This window comes from Lagenorhynchus albirostris, chromosome 11, assembly GCF_949774975.1.
Source record: "Lagenorhynchus albirostris chromosome 11, mLagAlb1.1, whole genome shotgun sequence".
Taxonomy (NCBI): Eukaryota; Metazoa; Chordata; class Mammalia; order Artiodactyla; family Delphinidae; genus Lagenorhynchus; species Lagenorhynchus albirostris.
Window position 1 is genome coordinate 20818721 of NC_083105.1, and position 19819 is coordinate 20838539.

General features: G+C 41.6%; 1 protein-coding gene across 1 annotated transcript in view; it reads right to left on the reverse strand.

Moving 5' to 3' along the window:
* Positions 1 to 19819, reverse strand: part of ANO4 (anoctamin 4) — a 454222-nt gene that overhangs the window by 97522 nt on the left and 336881 nt on the right. The window contains exons 11-15 of the mRNA XM_060165661.1: positions 17031 to 17137; positions 10854 to 10909; positions 8495 to 8616; positions 5197 to 5331; positions 4026 to 4122 (exon numbers count right to left, since the gene is read on the reverse strand). Of these exons, the coding sequence (XP_060021644.1) occupies positions 4026 to 4122; positions 5197 to 5331; positions 8495 to 8616; positions 10854 to 10909; positions 17031 to 17137 (517 nt within the window). The remainder of the gene's footprint in view (positions 1 to 4025; positions 4123 to 5196; positions 5332 to 8494; positions 8617 to 10853; positions 10910 to 17030; positions 17138 to 19819) is intronic.

A 19819-nucleotide genomic window follows, 5' to 3' on the forward strand; every position in this document is an offset into this window, starting at 1 on the left:
TTCGATGCCAGAAGGAGTGTTACACTACGTGTATCAGGTGGTCAGCATCAAATCAAGCCCAAAAGCCTTGGTGGTAAGTGGTTGGTTTGTGCTCCCTCCTAGGGTATTTCCTGGTGGACACTCCCTGCACCATCAGGGAAGATTCTGGAATGGATTGTGATTGTCATTGTTTTAGGCTGTGGGGATCATTTTTCCTCCTTCTCTGGGTAACATGGCTCAAGTACAACCAATCGGAGTCCTTCCCTGGGACTGGTATGAAAACACTTGGAGAGACACATTTTCCCGCTGCAGTTACCGATTTGGAAATACGTGAATCAGGGTGAATTAATAGGGACTTCTAGTTCCTCCTAAGATGGTAAGCTAGGACAGGCTAATGGCTCCCTCTGCCAAAATCAAACCTGGAGAAGCAGGAGAGCAGATTTCAGGAACTGAGAAAACACACAAACACACAAACCAAGATCCTGAGAAATGCCAGGGGAAACAGAAGGTTGCCTTAAGCTGGTGTGTGTGTGTGTGTGTGTGTGTGTGTGTGTGTGTGTGTGTGTGTGTGTGTGTGTGTGAGAGAGAGAGAGAGAGAGAGAGAGAGAGAGAGAGAGAGATGGTGGGGAGTGGTAGTGGTTCTCAAGCAGAGTGAGAACACAGGTTAGAGAAATACGTAAGTTCCAGTCTAGCCTCTCCCTCAATGGCATTGGAAAATTAGTTTCCCCTCCCTCAGAATCAGCTGCAACAGGTCAAATCACAAGTGCTGGTATTCTTGGGGGTAATATCAGGGACACCCAGAGTCCCGCTTTGTCGGAGAGATGATGAATGTAGGTGCTGCCTGGCCGGCTGGCCTCGAACATTCACTTCTCGGTCCTTTCCCTTTTAAACCCCAGGGCTGGTAGTTACAATCAAGGGAGAGCGCCTCCTTCCAATTCTGCTTTGTTCTAAGCAGGCTTACAAATGAAACTGACCAGAAAAGCCCTCTGACAGAGCGACAGCGCACAGTGGTGCCTGGGACACGTTGTCCTCTTCTCTCTGTAAACTCACCAGGACTGACCTGGCCTCTGACCCTCACCCAAAGCGGTCGATACCTCCACGGGACAAGCACCCACAGGCCAAAATCACAGAATATCTGGGGAAGACAGCTGCCTCCAAAAAATTCCAAAGTAGGCAATATACACCTTCTGAAACAGACATTCTGTAACAGCAGGTCAAGAATTTAAAATAAGCGTGCAAATATGTTTAGGGAGATACAGGAAGGAAGATGGAGGCCTGTGGAGGCTGTGACAGTCGGCAGCCATCTCTCCCGTCATGAGACGAGCACCTGTCTACAGAATGATCACAGACAGGCGGCCAGAGAGTGAGATCTGAGGGCCTGGATGACCAGTTCTCGGCATGAGGTTCTGCTGCTCGGACAGTGTGAGCTGCTCTAGTATCTTCTGCAGTGAAACGAGCCAGTAAAGCCCTTTCTGCTTAAGCCAGTTTGATTGAGTTTCTGACCCTTGCAAGTACAAGTGCGAGGGTCAGGGATAAAACATTCCTGATGAGCACAAGAGCTGCTGACTGACTTGGATCTGGGCTCCTCCTTGATCCAGTATTTCTATGCATCCTCAGTCTCATTAAATCAGTCCGGCATTTCGAAAGGAGACTCTGTCTAACTTCAGTTATTTCATTCTGAGGCCCTTAAGCCTTCCTTTTACTAAGTTTCCAGGCCAGGCCAAATGCAAAATTTAGAATCTAAGCATCTTGAAGCTCAGTGTGGCACAACGACGTGTTTTATACTCAGATAAACCAAGAGCCAGCGACTTGCTGCTGTGTGACCACCGATAAACAACTTCTACCTCTCTGAGTCTCTGAGTAAAATGGGAATAGTAACACCTACCTTGAAGTTGCTGTGAGAATTAGAAATAATAAATGTAGGTTGCCTAGCTATTATTATAATTATTATCGTTTTAGATCTAGAGAGTTTGGTAGGACGACCGACCAACGAAGGCCCTATAAAACCTGAGCACGCTAAACTATCCATGATGATTATTTTAAGGAATTATTACAGCTCCCCTAAAAAAAAGGAATTTCACTCAAGGCAGATCTTTAACATAACACAGCATCGCTCAAACAAACAAACAAAACTGGGCTTCTGAGATTCCCCCAAAGCAGGATTTTTACACCTGAGTCATTCGTGCTTAACTCATGATCTTTTTTTTTTTTTTTTTTTTTTGCGGTACGCGGGCCTCTCACTGTTGTGGCCTCTCCCGTTGCAGAGCACAGGCTCCAGATGCACAGGCTCAGCGGCCATGGCTCATGGGCCCAGCCGCTCCACGGCATGTGGGATCTTCCCGGACAGGGGCACAAACCCGTGTCCCCTGCATCAGCAGGCAGACTCTCAACCACTGTGCCACCAGGGAAGCCCCTAACTCATGATCTTTAAGCAAAATTATATTACTGACCAACCTCTTTTGAGTCTCACCACATCTCTATTTCCCAAGCTCACTCTGTTGAATTTGTCCTCATCCAGGCAGGTCTATCTGTATGTTCTCCAAAGGAAGGGAGAGTATTTTGGGCTTTTCTGGTCCCTTGCAGCACATACTAAAAGCCCAAATCTTTGTAAAATCACAGCTGGCTGCTGTTCCTCCCACCAGACTGGCCACCTACAGGGCTAGAGACAGCATGGATGGGTGGGATCCTGGGCTGCCTATCTAATGTACCCACACTTAAATTGAGCAAAACTCTGCAATGCCAACAGTATAATTAGACGGATCCAAGCTGCAGTGATTGTAGAGGTTACATAAAATCTGCCAACCCCTTTCATACCTGGAATCTGGGTAAGCTGATAGGCAGTGGGTCTCAAAAATTCTTCATCAGTCTATACTCCAGCCATTGCTTTGCATTAGCGATACTGCCCTTCAGTAATGAACTCTAGAAATTTGATGAATGTGTCTAAAATTTTAATAAAGTGAGGTGTAACATCAGAAAGGGGTATGTAATAACATATAGACATGATGGTGTTATGTATTTTTTTTTCCAAAGCACTTTCACATATGCTATCTTCTTTGGTCCTCATGACATGCCATGGGGCAAAGAGGGCAGGTATCACTGCCTGCATTTTAGAGAAGAGAAAGCTCAGGCTCAAAGAGTCTGTACATGTGCAAGGTCAAGGAGGTAAGTAGCTGACCTGAACTTGAATCTAGGTCTTTTGGACAATAATGATGATGAAGAGGAGGAAAATAATGGCAGTTGTCACTTACTGAGACCTTACCATTTGCTAAGCACTACGCTCATTATCACATGTCTTATAAAGCAGTCATGTGAAATGAGTATCATGTTCTCCATTTTACAGATGAGAACACTGAGGCTCAGAAGAGGTTAAATAACATGTTCCTCTAGTGACAAGTGGTAAACAGCACAGTCAAGATTTGAACCTAACTTTCTCTGATTCCATCAACTGTTCTATTTGCTTCCTGTGATAATAATTAAAGCCAATACATTTTAAATACATATACAGTAAAACGAATATCTGAATTAGAATACTGAATGATGAAGGTAAGTCTCTCCTACAAGGTAAACTTGAGAATCAAAGACCAGAAAGGACGGAGAGAATGTGGTCACCACCATCTCTCAGGAAGGTGTATATTAAATTCAATCTGGGACTTCCCTGGTGGCACAGTAGTTAAGAATCCGCCTGCCAATGCAGGGGACACAGGTTGGATCCCTGGTCCAGGAAGATCCCACATGCCATGGAGCAACTAAACCCATGCGCCACAACGACTGAGCCTGCACTCTAGAGCCCACGAGCCACAACTACTGAGCCCACGTGCCACAACTACTGAAGCCCGTGCACCTAGAGCCCACACTCCGCAACAAGAGAAGCCACCGCAATGAGAAGCCCCATGCCGCAACAAAGAGTAGCCCCCACTCGCCACAACTAGAGAAAGCCTGCACGCAGCAACAAAGACCCAACACAGTCAAAAATAAGTAAATAAATTTATATAAACAAACAAATAAATAAATTCAATCTGACTAAAATGCTGCCTAGTTGAAATTACCTTGGCATAAACGCAGCTGTCTGACAGCCTCATGAATGGACAGTATTTATCGCACACAGGACACATGATGATATCTGTAGCTTGGCAGACTTCTTTACTGGAAAAGAGAACAAAAAAGGACCCTTTTTGATGACATAACAGCATTTTTTTCTCCTTCAATTTCACCAGAATAGTCGACCAGTAAATAAGATTCAGTAGATTAAATTTTTGCCCTCAGAAGCTTCTTAGTCTTTTCTTAGTTATTAATATAAACAAGTCCCTGCACAGTTTAATAGTTTGATAAACCTATGTATTTATGAGGCTGTTTCTTGGCTTTTACATATTAATTGGTTAAGCTCAGGAAAATACATGAAGCAAAACATTGATTGTTTATACCTCAGGTTATACAGAAGTCATTCACAACACTGCACAAGTTGGAAGCGATTTCATACTGAATTATGGGAACAATGAGATACCTCACAGTGTCAGTCTTAACTTCTATGTGCATGATAAATAAGGATAAATTATGGAGGAATAAATAAAAATACTAGGGAGTAGTTCTGGGAGAAAACCACATCTCATTAACAATTTCCCCAGAAATTAAAATATTTTTGCAGGTCACTTTTATTTTTGCAGTCACTTCTAAAAGGCACATTTATTTATTATTTAAGATCACTGTCTGGCCTTGTACGAAGATCTCTATGAATACCTTAAACTATATTCTAGCAAAAGAGCCAAGATAACAATTGTTAACACTGAATCATTCACAAGGTTTCAGCAAGTTGGTGAGATGTCTTTCCAGCTTACAGGGTCCTTGTAAGAACACACAATTGATAAGAAAAAAAAAGGATGATTAATCCACTATTTTGCAGTATTAGTTAGAAAGAAAAAGGTGAAAAAGTCAGAAAAAGAGCAACTTTGAGCCAGTGAAGGAAAGTGATTTGTTCTGTGGATACGTAGTGGCTTGTATACCCATAAATGTGAGCTTTGCTTCCTTGGTAGCTGGAGACCACAGCAACAAGGGCAATGGATGGGCAGACCTGGTGAAGTGAACGTTTTGAATTTTTCCAGGAGAGATTGGAAAGAAGTTAAAATGAATAGCTAAGTGGGCCGATCGTCTGTGAACACCCCAAAACACAAATGCCCAACTCCAAATATAAGCAAAGGCAGGCTCACCCAGAGCTCCCCGTACCTGACTTGGCAGTGATCCAGAGTTATGACTCCATACAAAAAGACAAATAATCCAATGAAAGCGGCTGGGAAGAGCATGCCGGTGTACCAGCCCAACCAGGCAAAATACAGCCCAATCTTCTCTCCGAAGTACCGCCTGTTTAAGACACAGCAGCCTTGCAAATTATACTGAAGTGTTTAAAGTTAGGCATTATAACACTTTGCTCAGTCATTTTACTTTGTTGTGGTTTTGCTGATAACCATGCAGACAAAGTAAGCGGAGAGAATGGAACGTTTGACCAAATTTAAGCTCTGGACTTAAGTTTCTTTTCCTATTACTCTAGATCAGAAATAGAATGAACCCTTCCGTAAAAGAACAGGATTGTATGCAAGCTTGTTCTGAAAACACAGAATAAACCCAGCTCATTCAGGAAGTTATACATGATACTGTTATTGACAAGGAACCAGGGGAATTTGAAGAGTCGGTGCCAACACATAATCTCATTTTTGCCATTTCTGAGTGTGTGTTTGTTTGTAATGCATGTATTATAATTACATATATTTTTTTAAAATAGTAAACAAAATTACTGTGAAAAACTTTTAAACACCCCTTTCAATATTTTGTCGTTTTACAAGATGTTTAAAATGCTAGAATCATAAGATGTTACAAAGAAAGAACTCTAATTACTGAGATTCAACATGAATCAATTCTGAGACCAACTTTCCCTTTTAAGTGATGACTCTTCACAGGCATTGATATCTACCTCTATAAATATTTTCCTGAGACTAACCAGCCTGCCTAGTGCCCTGTGGTCTGTGAAGTTTGGTTTTTATTTCTTAAATATCATTATTGTGTTTTCTATGCCCTTCAACAGCTAAATTTCATAACTTAGAAGTTAATTACTTCTTAGTCCAATGTAAGAATATTCAAATTATTTCTTATTCTCCTTCTAAACGAATGTTGACCATCTGTTTCCAAATGCTGTCTGCTGCTTGCCTCCTAGAGTACTCAATGGCTCCTAAAAGCATGGATTATTTATTTACCCTATCTTCTATTGTGTCCCAACAAAAACCTTCCACTTCCAGAAGACTTTTCCAACATATATTCATATATACAAATATTCAGTTATCCATTCAACAAATTAAAAAATACCTACTATGTGCCAAAAACTGTGCTAAGTTCTGAGAACACAATGGTGAGCAAAATAAGCTTGGTCCCTCCTCCTATGAAGCTTGCAGGGTGACAATCAATTAAAGAAATAAGCTTATAATTACAAAACTGGGAAAAGGGCTACAAAGGAGGAGAACACAATACGATAAGTGCATATAACAAAGCCATCTGACAACTCTAGCCAGGGAAGACTTCTCTGAGGACGTGACTGTTGGGCTGATGCATGAAAGTTAACTGGGTGAGGTTAGGGATGGGCTAGAGTGCTTCCAGCAGAGGGAACAGAACCTACAAAGGCCGTGTGATAGGAGGGACCAGGTGAAATAAGGGTGGTGTGGCTGGAACACTGATAATAAGAAATGGGCTGGTGAGGTGGGCACAGGATAAGCCTCAATGAGCCTTGCAGACCATGCTAAAGGCATTGATTTTTCTCTTGAGAAAAATGAAAAGCCATGAGAGGACTGTAGCCAATCTGGGGACATGACCAGTTTCACATTCTGTCTCCAGGGTGGAGAATGGAGTGGAAGGGCCAGAAAGGAAAAAGGGAGACCACGTAGGGGAAAACAGCCATAGTCCAGGTCACAGGTGAAGGAAGCAGCAGTGGTAGAGGAGGTGGTGGGGTGTGGCCAGATTCCAGAGATATGGAGGAAGCAAAATCTAGATATAGGACAAGAACTATTTAAGAGATGAGATTCCCCAGTTGCTCCACAACTTCATTCCACTCAAACCTTGCTTGTGCTTTTCATGTCCCCTCCCTTTGGCCAACCCAAATCCCACTGCTCTTCCAGGGCTCAGCTCCGCACCTCCCACAGGGACACTGGCCCATATCCATCCTTTCCGTTTTTCTTAATTGTTGTAAAACTTTTGGCCTCCATCACACATGTTACCAAATTATGCATGGTCTTGTTTTACAGTTGTCTCAAGTTTGCAGGGCTGGTTTTCCTGAAGGAAACTGTGCATTTCTCAAAGCCAGAGCTCATGGCTTCTGTGTGTCTTTGCCAATAGTACTTAGCATTGTACTAGGAACACAATGGGCAGTTAATTAATACTCACTGAAAAATGATAAAATCTTAATCAAGAAACTGTCACGGATGGGAGCTGCTTTGCCTGCAGCAATCTTCTGTAGTTTTTAATCGATGTAATCCTGTAACATGGGACTCAGGCTGGGAAGAGAATTGGCTTTGATATTTTTTCCCTACTATTTTATCGTATACTGAGACTCATCAAAGGCAAGTGATCTCATCTCAGAAAATACTGTCCACTCGCCCAGATCATCTGGATCATCTGTTACTCACACAGAGAAGGGGACACAATTCGTCAATGGCCTTGGGTCAACAGGAGTAAACCCTTGTAACAAGGACTCCGGGGAGATGAAATGTAAAGTGAGTTGTCTTATTATTTCATTTTCCTCTGGCATCATTTTTGAAGGGCTCAGGGAAAAGTGAAATAAATCTGGCTAGTCTAGGAAATGAGACATGACTTTCTTTTTAGTAAGGAATCCATGAAGTGTGGATTGTTACTACTCAATCTTAATAATCGGTCTCTAAATAAATAATGAGATGTCAGAGTATAATGCCTCCATGGCAGAAAGTTGGGCATACACAGACAGTTAAAGAAAACACACATTTTCACTGCACAAATATCATAGGTTAAAAGCAGATATACTCTTTTGACTTGCAGAATTAAAACAATCTTTAAAGGTTATTAGTTTTAAGTGAAAATTAAAGTAAGCCTGAAATTTATTAGAACGACAGCACCCTCTATTTCCTACTTGCATAACAGTAACTAATATTCCATTTGTCACTAATATATGCAAGCAGTGTTACCTCTCTATAACTGTTATTGATAATTTGTCATTAACAGTCACACGGGTGATGAGCTTATGGAATCCTGGGGGAGGCCTGGCTGATCTCACATGCCCCTTTCCAAGGCTCTTTTGGAGGAAACACCAGCCTCATCAGAGGGAGGTCAGGTTTACCAAGAGCGACCCGTGTCCTCTGATAGGCTGCCCTCTTGGGAATAAGTCAGATTTGAGTGTCAGCTGTGCACCGCAGACCGTTTTTTTTTTTCCCCAATGTTGGCTTGTCCCAGTTGACAGTCTGCCCTCATCAGCCTGTGTAAGCTTTATATTTGCATCTGGTTAAAAACTCACCTTACAAGGTCCAAAGGCTGGTATTTATACCACACGCCCCAGGAAGCCCAGCACTCATGGAGCAGATGGCGGTGGTTTACTGCTCCGTGGGTTCTAATGGAGTTTTTACTTCTGTAACTTCCCTGGATAAAAACACCACTGCTGGTGAGGTAATACCCACAAAAGCCAAAAGGAAAAGCTGATAGTAATATTAGCCTTTATGGCAGGAGTAGCAATAGGGGTGATATGAGGAAAAAACAGATCCATTCTACTGAAGGGAAAGCAGTATGGTTAGTTATTCTGGACATAATCTTGATGTTGATGCCATGTCGTAAAAAGCCCGTGCCTGCCGGAATCAGGCAGGTCTAAACTGAGTTAAAATTCAGTTCTGTTACTTTTTAGCTAGGAGATCTTATACTCTCTGAGCCTTGGATTCCCAGGTCATAGTGGAACGAACACCTGCCTCATTAGGTTTCTTCTGTGGTTTGAATGACTAGAGCATCCTGCCCCAGAGGCCATGCCCAAGACTTATGAGTTCTCTTTACCACTTGTCTCAAGATAGAGTAGTTGGTAAACAGCCATAGCTGTAACCTGGTCAGATGGTCCTGTCTGTAAGAAAACCCCAGAATGCCAGAGTGGTAAGTTAGCTAAAAATTACAATAATTCAAATATAATTCAACCTCCTCATGGAACAAATGAGGAGACCGTGGGCCAGTGGAGTAGGGCGTTTCTAAGTTCAGTTAGTAGAAATGCTAGTTTCACAAACAGAACAGGTACTTTCTGGAGGTGAACTAATTTTTGACATTTTAACTTGAGAAGCCCTTTCATAGTGGAAAGTGAACAGGCCCGAGAGACAAGGAACTCAGGTTCTAGCTCAGCTCAACACCAACTCACTCTAACATTTCTCTAAACCTCTATTTAAATTTTTACCATAAAACAAGGCAACAAGAGCTGCCCTTCCTGCCTCCGAAGGCTGTTATGTGGTCAAATAATACAATCAAGTTAAACTGAGAGCAAAAATTCAAAAGAGCGATTATGTTATTACTGCAGCTGCTATTACTAATTTGCAAGCTCTCTTTTTATAAAATACAGGGCGTTAGCAAGATGCCCACCACCCACTTGCCTGCACAGAAACTCCTGTCCACCTACCGCTGCTCAGACACTGCCCTTGCCGTGGGCAAGGGATGGGCAGGGGGAGGATGCAGTCATCACCGCAACCCTTTTTTGGGGGGCAACGCCAACTAATAACCACACGATATGCTTTGGGGACATCTGTCTTTAACATTCAGAAACACCTGTGTGTGACTCCAGAAAACCTTTGTGTCAAAACGTTTGCTTCTGTTACACAGAAAGGATCACTCCACAAAGGGTTCATGGCTGTCTATAATGGGGCCTCAGACGAAAGCCTCTAGTCTCCTTAATGAAAAAGGCTTAAAAATTCGACACCATCCTGTGCATCCTCCTGGTGTTTAAAATCAAGAGAAGAAACACCATAAGCCAAATAAGAAGTATATTTTGGAAAGACTTGCCATGGGTGGACAGTTGGAACTGTCCTCCAAGCATAATTGGCCAACTGTTAACATTGTTTCCCATAGAAGATTTTTCTGAAAATCTCTCTAACAGTAGTTTCACCCTGGCTACTGTGTGAGGTCCTAGAGGATATGGGCTATGATATTTATCTTTGTGTTCTCTGTCTTGTACTGCGACTGGTACAGGCTCAGTACCGTGAAAATGATAGTAATCTCTCACCAGTCATGAGAATTACGTCCCTGAAAACCCATGTATATAAAGTGAGTTCTGGGTTAAATTACCCAAAGTCTAATGGGGGAAACAGAGTTAAGGGTAATCACGGTTACATTTATAAAAGTCCTAATAGATGACAAAGACCATGTAGTAAATAAGAACATAAAAATTTATACATCTTAAGCAACAATAAGTACAATACTATTAATCTCTATTTATCATCCTTTAGTTCCTAGAGACTTTGCAAAATGGCTTCCTCCCACTCTCTAAGGATTAGCTATAAAATTTGTTGTCGCAGAGACTATATATTTCAGAGACATTTTCCTGCTGGGTCTGGCGCCTCATGCAAATTTTCAATGCCTCTTTCGTTTTATGACTTGCGGTCCCTCAGCTATTCCTCTACATTCATGCTGAGTGACTCTTGATTCAAGTACTCATGCAATTAGAATAAAAAGACAGAGAGAAATAAATCCACGCTGGGGGAGAGATATCACAATGCAAATAGGCCCTCCCCCACTACCCACTGAACAAATTATTCTGAACAAATATCACAACAACAAACTCAATTAATCACTATCCCCAGAAGCTGATTTACTAACACGGAATTGACAGAGAAGGAGAAAAGGCAGGACAATACCTCGTGCAGAGGAAATGCAGCTTCATAGGAGCCATTAGTAAGCAAACGATTCAGACCTGTAACAATAAAAAAGTCCAATGTGAATCAATACTGAGTTGAAATCCTCACAATGTAAGACTAACGTAAGGGTGGTCGTTTTGGGAGAAAACAATCTACGTTTTCAAAAGTGGTTCAAAACTACTTGGGGACAACAGCTTAGAAAGTTTTGCTACCTGCTAGGAAACTGGAATCAAGGACTAGAAAATCAGGTTTTGAAACAGAAACAAAATAGTGAAGCACACCTAGCATGGTGCTTGGCATAGAGAAGCGCGTGCGCTGAGAGACGTGGATGAATTAATCATACCAAAAAGATGATTTTCCACCAGGAGCTCTCCCATTTTCATCCAGAAGCTTTAATATGGACAAACCTAACTCCTCTGCATTAGACTAGTGGGATGACTTTGGAAAGTCCTCTTGTCCTCAGGCCTCAATTTTCTCATCCATAAAATGGGAGAGGGGTATTGGATATGTGGATTTGCAATGTTTTATTGGTTAGATATAAGCCACAGTTTCCACCCGCACTTAAGGGGAAGGGACTACACATTGGGGAGTCACCCTAGGGTGTGTCCACCAGAGGTTTATGAATTTTTTTCAGAGAACCAGCTTTTGGTTTCATTGATTTTCTCTATTTTTTTGTTTTCCATTTCATTGATTTCTTCCCTGATTTTTATTATTTCCTTTCATCTACCTACTCTAGATTACTTTAGATTTAATTTCCTTTCCCCCCCTCATTTCTTAAGGTGGAAGGAGATGTCATTAATTTGGGACATTTCTTTTCCTGTATAGGCATATAGTGCTATAAATTTCTCCCTAAATATTGCACACTTTTTGATATACTGTGTTTTCATTGAATATAGCAACTTTCTGATTTCCCTTTTGACTTCTTTCACCCATGAGTTATTTAAAAATATATTTAGTTTTAAATATTTGTAAATTTTCCAGAGATGGTCTTATTGATGTCTAATTCAATTCCATTGTGGTCAAAGAATTATTAAGTCTTGTTTTATGTCCCCAGGTATGGTCGCTTGGTAATGTTCTGCGTGCACTTAAAAAAACGGGTATTCTACTGTTGGTGGTAAAGTGGTCTAAAAGATCAATAAAGTTAATTGTACTGTACTGTTCAGTTCTTCTAACCCCTACTGATTTTCTGTCTACTTGTTCTATTAATTATTGAAAAAGGGGTATTGAAACCTCTGAGTATAATTATGGACTTGCCTATTTCTTTTAGCAGTTCTTGCTTCATGTAGTTTGAAGCTCTGTTATTAAGCATATAAACATTCAGGATTGTTATGTCCTCCAGATGAACTGACTCCTCCATCATTGTAAAGTGGCTTTCTTTATCCCTGGTAACAGTCTTTGCTCTGAAATCTATTTTGTCTGATATCAATATAGCCACTTCAGCTTTCTTTTGGTTAGTGTGCTATATATATTTTTTTGATCCTTTTACTTTTAACCTATTTGTGTCTTTAAAGAGTGTTTCTTTGCGGGCAGCAAAAAAATTAGGTCTTGCTTTTTTTTTTTTTTTTTTTTTTTTTTTTGCGGTACGCGGGCCTCTCACTGCTGTGGCCTCTCCCGTTGCGGAGCACAGGCTCCGGACGCGCAGGCTCAGAGGCCATGGCTCACGGGCCCAGCCGCTCCGCGGCATGTGGGATCTTCCCGGACCGGGGCACGAGCCCGTGTCCCCTGCATCGGCAGGCGGACTCTCAACCACTGAGCCACCATGGAAGCCCAGGTCTTACTTTTTAAATTTAACGGCAACTTCTGAATTTTGGAGTGGGATTTTCAGACCATTTATATTTAATCCTTTGTGAATTAAGAGGTGTTCCAATCTCACTGGAAGTCCTTTTGGATTGCTCTTTCTCTGGCCTTGGGTAGTTTCCTGATGTGTGTACTAATCGGTACTCTGCTAAATACTTGAGGTGGCCCTCTGCAGATCTTCAGGGTTCTCTGGGAAGCTCTCTGCTTTCTGGTATGTTGTCCTGTGAACTCTGGCTGCCTTGGTCTCCCTGGACTCCCAGCAACATCTTTTCAACTCAGGGAGTCTACCAGGTTCTGCCTGGATTCTTTTTCCCTGTGTTGCTGTCCAGAAACCATCTCACTGTAGTAAGCTGGGGCAATTGTAAGGCTCACCTCATTTGTTTTCTGTCCTCGGGCTTCCCTGTCCTTGACTGCCCAATGTTCAGTGTCTTGAAAATAGTCGTCTCATACATTTTTTGTTTTTCCTTTTTTGACTGTTTCAGGTGGGAAAGCAAATCCTGTGCCTGTTACTCCATCTTGGCCAGAAGTGGAAGTGTAATGTTTTGATCTTTAAAGTTTCTTTCAGATCAAGAATACTACTACTTCCTAAAATGTACTTCAGAGAAGATGGCTGGAAGGATGTCTCTCAAGTGGCTTAGAGATGAGGTCTCTCCATGCTTTAGATCCTGATGAGAGTCCAGAGGCTTAGCCTGACTGGAAAATGGAACATGCACTGATTCACTTTTTATTGATGGAGGGTCAATTAATGTTTATGTATTTTTAATCATGGTAACATGTAAATGTATTTTAAGATGCTTTGACATTAACACTAAATGTCTAAGAAAAGCATCTGAAATACAAATATCCACAGGGCTTTGTATTTTGTCTAGCACCCAGGAGGCCCTCAGTAAATACCTCTGTAATGAATGAATAAATGATTATGTAGAAAGCTTTGATTTTCTGGAGCCTCTATCAAGAATTCTACATATATCATCAATAACTTTCAAATATCCCGGAATAACAGAAAAAATAAGATTCACGGGGACCTAATAAGAGACTTCTCATGATGACCTTTGTAAATTTATGATGATTTATCACAGACCTCAAAAGTAAGAAAGTAGTTAATATTTAAAATCTATCACCTTAGTAACTTCCCCTTTGAGCACCAGTTTTGAAAATATGACTTCATCTCAAGATTTATTTTATGCACTTATATTGTTAAATAAACCTTTGTTGATCTATCAATTGCTCTATTTTGAAAATGGATTTCACTAGGTTTGATTTTCAGAGTTGTAATAAACTCAGAGTGAAATTGAAAAACTTACATAGTGGTAATTTTTGCTCCACTGAAATACCCTTATAAGTCATGTTTACAGACAGTATTTTTGTATTATCTCTAATCAATGTTGGCTCATGCAAGATGCCACTTTCAGAAAGAGTTTCAGGCAGAAAATAACACAGGATAAACATTAATTCTATCAATAAATTAAATTTTCTTCTAACATGTTGTTTCTTTTATTTATGAAACCAAAGATGATAATGAAACATTGGGTCAACAGAGCATTTATAGTTCTACTCCATAGTTTTCAGCATAATGTCTGATCTTGGGTTAGTAATTTATTCTGAGATCGGTTATTTCTAACCAGATATTTTTTCAGTTCGTCATTACTGATTTTCAAAGCACTGGGGTTCTTGAAGAGAATTCTCTCTTTCATCAAATGAGAGAAACTTTTACAACGATCATTTCTTACTAGTAACAATACTACACTTCTCGTGTTTTTTCAAAACATTTAAAAATTATTGTCTTTGCCCTTTTCTGTCTCCATCTTGACTAGTTGTAAAAAATAACCCACATTTTGAGATGCAAAAGTTAAGCACAATAATTGCTATATAGCCTCACTGTACACAGTCTTTGATTGTGTACGAATGCTGATGGTTAGACATTGATCATGTTTAAAAGATTTTCAATTCAGTTCAACAAGCACTCCTCCTATATGCCAGATACTGTGCTAGGCAATGATGATACAAAGGTGAACAAGGCAACTTATTTACAATTGAGGAGCTTATTATCTAGATCAGCAGTTTTTAGCTGCAGATTCTCAATACCCTAGTATGTTATAATGAGTTGTGAGGTGTGCTGGTATTATACTACCAATATTAGCGAAGGGACTGTTTTTAAAAAAAAATCACGTGGACAAATGGGGTATAAAGATGAAAAGAGTAATTAATGTGATACTTAAGTTATTTGGTATGCAAAAATGTCAACAGTGGTTCTCTTTAGTTGGCAGAACTTCCATAATGTCATTGAAAGTAAATAATTCAACGTAATGAAAGAAGAGTTGTACATGATCGTCAAATAGACACTGCAAAAATAATTGCCATTGGAATTCAGAAGAGGAAATCCTTGGAGCCAGAATGGCCATGGAGGACATTACTGGGGGGGGGGGGGATGTGTCCCAAGGATGGATGACTGCCGCAGAGAATATGAGAACGTGCTAACCTACAACCCCATCCAAGTCAAGAAAGCCCTAAGTCAGGTTCAACTTCACCATACCCACCTACATTGACTCTCACTGAACACATGATTCCGGGTGTATTCAGATCTGGACTAGGTATCTGTTTCTCCCTATAGTATTTTAATTTATGCAGCTTGGGATCAAAGTAGTGTTTTGCAGCTTCGGCATACTAGTGACTCACACTTGCATTCAACTAAACCTCCCAAGTCTATCTCTCTTCATGATGTGTTGAGCAACATTGCTCCCACACGGTATCAGGGTAGCTGTTTCGCTGAGTTTGAGTGCAGCACTCTATATTTACAAACTATTAAATGCCATCACTGAGATCTATGAGGATCTGACGCCAATGACTAACATAATGCATCCTTCCAGCCTCCACCCCACCTGAAAGCCTGATGAGAAGACTGTCTAGGTTATGTGCCAGCTATCAGTTTATTGCCCCTTAGCTCCAAATGCAGGTTCATTGCCTGCTTTGCAATAATGGAGCTGGACCTTGTAAATACTCCTCCTTTGCCAGGTGGTACAATGTTAAGCTTTGTCAGCAGAAGGCACTGGAGGGACAATGGGGGAGGAAGGAGATTGTCCTCTTGGTACTAGCATGCTCCTCTCAGTAGGCTTCTGCAGCTCATAGCTTCTGTGGAATCCAGCACTTGCAGTGCCTGGTGGCCAGCAGCCCTGGCCCCTCCTTAAGGGCGGGTGTCCCCCTGAACAGCTTCACGGAGTAATAACGCTGGTGCAACACCTCCGAATGAATGGCTTCCTTGGAACCCCTCCAGGCAGCTTCTCCCAGTACTTGAGATGGGAGATTCGCAGAGTCCTATTGGCACAGAACCCCCAGCAAACTTTTCTGCCATCTAGTGAACCGCAGCCGCACCCTTTCCAACAAGGTCTGCATCTCAGCTTTGTTGTGGGGAGTCTCTGTAGGGCTGGTAGCTGCTCCTAATATCTGCTCCTTTTCTATTCTTTAGAGGTTTTCTTACCCTTTACTAGCCAATCCTCCATTAACTCCAAACCTCTGTCACAGTTAGTTATTTATATTAACTTTCCCTGTTCAAATTCTGTGTGGCTTTTGTGTTCTGATTAGACCCTGACTGATATAGGTCATTCTTCAAAGTATCAATAAAAATCTCACTGGGACAGAGATACCCAAAAACAAAGCCACCCAAATCCTCCTGATATATAGTAATCTGTTTAATAAGGAAGGATATTTGGTAATATATTATGGAAAGACTCTCGTACAAATGCCCCAAATATACTGTGTGGAGGTTATTTACTGGGGGAGGTGATTATTGGGAGGATGTACTTACGTGTGACGGCTCTTCTCTGCCCTTTGCTGCTCCCTGTGCCTGGAACACCTGCTCTTCCAACTTCCCACACTGGCTCCCTCTTGTCATTCAGGTTTCAGTGCAAATTCAGCGTCTCAGAAAAGCTTTCCCTGACCACTCCATCCATCTCAGCTTGAACTCACCCCCACCCCTTAGCCGTCTATCTCTGAAACATCATCTATTTCGATTTCTTCATGTTATGTATTGTGTTTACTTATTTATTGTCTGTTTTTAACTCCTTGAACATATGCTCCAGGAGAGAACGGTGCCCATCTCCCCAACACCTCACCCAGTACCTGGCACATAATGGGCGCTCCTTACATATTTATTGAATTGAGAGCACTTCTCCATGATCTTAGATAAATGAGATGCCATGTTATTTTTAAAAAGCGATCTAAGGATTCTATTAAGATTTTACACTTCTGAGTTATCCATCAGGGGAGTATGCAGGTAGAGGTTTTATGAATGATGAGCATTTCTAGAATTGATATCAACTTAATAAAACCAAAGGATAGAGTCTGTAATCCCCCAAATCAAATGTAACTTGTTATACTACTTACCAATTTTGTTTTTTCCTTCTTCATACTTTATTCTTTGTAAAATATGATGTACGATTCTACTTCTCGTGGCATTGTTGAAGAAAGTGTCTTTGTTGTGTATGATGAAGCTGCACACACACATTGAAAGCACAAATTGAGGATTAATTGGAGGCAAGGGATCTAATCTTTGATATAATTTGGTGTGACTTAGACAGAGGTGTCTTCCGTCTGTCACAGAGAGGGTATGTCTGGAACAGCAATGAGAGAACCCAGATGTCACACCAGAGGCAAGAGGCTCACAACTCTCAGTAGCTTGGTTCTCAGCCTCCTGAGAACATTCACATCATTACGTCAGGAAAGAGCTGGAGCTAAATGAAATTAAGTAGCTTTCAACTAATACCAAGGCTAAGCCTCATATCTTGTTTTTTTTTTCCTCAGTAAGGTCGTTAGATAAATTCAACTAAAAATTCATTTTGTTTTTATATCCTTTTGTCGTCTCCCTCATCCCCTCCCGTGTCATTTTCAGGAATTTTAATATCTGAAACTGGTTTGGGTGATAGACACAAGAGTTAGGTAATGAGCTCTGGCCTGGCTCAGGGGTGAGGTCAGAGGCGTGTCTCTAGAAATTGCTTCTCTCCCGCTCCTTTCCCATGTTCCTCCTCTCCTGGAAGGGTCCCCCTCTCTTCTAGAGCATATACTTAAGATTGCTGCTCTCTCAGCCAAGGGCCCACCCAGCCTCTGCAGTTTCTCACAGGACTCACACACACACACACACACACACACACACACACACACACACACACACACACACACACACACACACACACACACACACACACACACACACACACACACACACACACACACACACACACACACACCACTGAGTTCCCAGTAGGTGTTCCTACCCTACTGAGAGGTTTTCCAGGTAACAGATAGAGCTTCCAGGACCATACAATGCAGCATGAAGTGGCCAGGTCTTCCCCTCCCAAGAACGTGTTAAATGGTAGAATATTAGAGATACTGGGAAAGTATAATTGCTTCGTAAATTATAAAGTTTATTAACTCAGCAAACTTTTATTGGTACTTTGCATGAATTGGACACCATGCAAGACTTATCAATGGTAGCAGCCATTGCCCTCAAAATCCAGCTCAGAAGTCACCTTCCTCAGCAAGTCTCGCCACCCCTCCAACCGCACTTCTGAAGAGTTCAGTACTCTCTCCTCTCTATTAAAATTTCTTTTCCCAAGAAGATGAATTCTAGGTGTTGCTCAAATCATTCGGAGATAAAACTGGCCTGGAGAAAGGGTGGTCCAAGCATGGGGTTTGGCTTGGAAATTGAACTGGGAATGTGAGTTTGGGGTAAAGGAGAAAAAGGCCAGAGAATATGAAGACAAAATGTAAATCACATGGACCGATTTCTTGGAGAAGGACTTTCCTCTCATTTCTACTTCTCTTGTATTCTGTTATAGAATATTGTTCTCAGAGAAAAGTGATTTGACTTGGTGGAGGAGAGATAAATGCTATGTGGGTAAATGAGGAAGCTGCAGCATTTATCTTATATCTTCTCTAGGGTTTTCTGAAAACATTTTATGGCATCAAAGAGGAAGAGGGGAAAACTAAGAGTTACATCAAATGCGGTTCCTTTTATTTTATCCTCCTCTGCCTTTTCACCTTATTTGAGACAGACCACTGCACTTTAATACCAATAAAGATGGCATAAAGAAGTAGACAACAAATAAAAAAGCCCATTTTGACTCACAATTTCAGATAACTGAAAGCTGATAAGCATGACCGTGCTTGACAAGACAATTCTGGGCTAAAAGCGCATGTCCCTCCTCCACTAAATGGTTTTCCGCTTCCTTCTGTTTTTGATAGCACCCCATTACATTTTGGGAGCTCATGTAACAGTTCTCTATAATAAGCACCACAGGTGAACTTCACAATTTTGTTTTCCTCTTCTTTACATCTAGGTTGTACCTGGATCCTGGAGATTCTACAGTGGGAACAAATATATAGAGCATGTGCTTCCAGGCACTATTCTAAGCTCCAGATATGGTAACTCATTCCATGCTTATAATAAGCCGGGAGGTCAGTACTGTACAGCCCCATGTTACAGGCGAAGAACCAGAGAGGTTAAGTGATGCACCCAAGTCACTCAGTAAGGATCAGAGCCAGGATCCAAACTCAGGCAGTCTGGCTTCAGAGGCTGTCATCTTATCCGTGCCACTCACTTGCCTCCCTGGGGCAGAAACTTCTGACTCCTGGACGTTGGTTCTCCTGGGGATCAGCCCAAGAGGTGCTCTGCTGGGAATGCTCTCCTTGTTTCTATTTATCCTTAGAGCCTCAGCTCAGGTCACATCTCCCTCTGGGGGTCTTCCCTAACTCCCCCCCACACACCCTGAAGAGTAATGTGGTGCTACGAAAAGAGAAGGGAGCAGAAAAACCATTTCATGAAGGAGAGAGATGAAATTTTAGCTTCAGCATTACGCCCACTTTCCCTTAAGACTTTGAAGTGAGACAGACCTCAGCCTGAACCCCAGCTTTGCCACTTACTGTGTGGTGTTGGGACTGTCCCTCAACTTCCCTGGGTCTTGGTTTCCTCATCTGTGAAATGGGATAGCACTGTAATCATTTTCATAGGGTTTCTGCAGAATTTGGTGAGGTGAGGAACACTGCTGAGCCTGAGTCTGGCATTTAATCAGCTCTCAGAGTTAGCTGTCACCACTGCTGTTGTTTCTATAACATTATATAGAACTTGTCTGCCTACATGACTATCTTCTCTGTAAGAGCGTCTTCAGAGCAGGGAC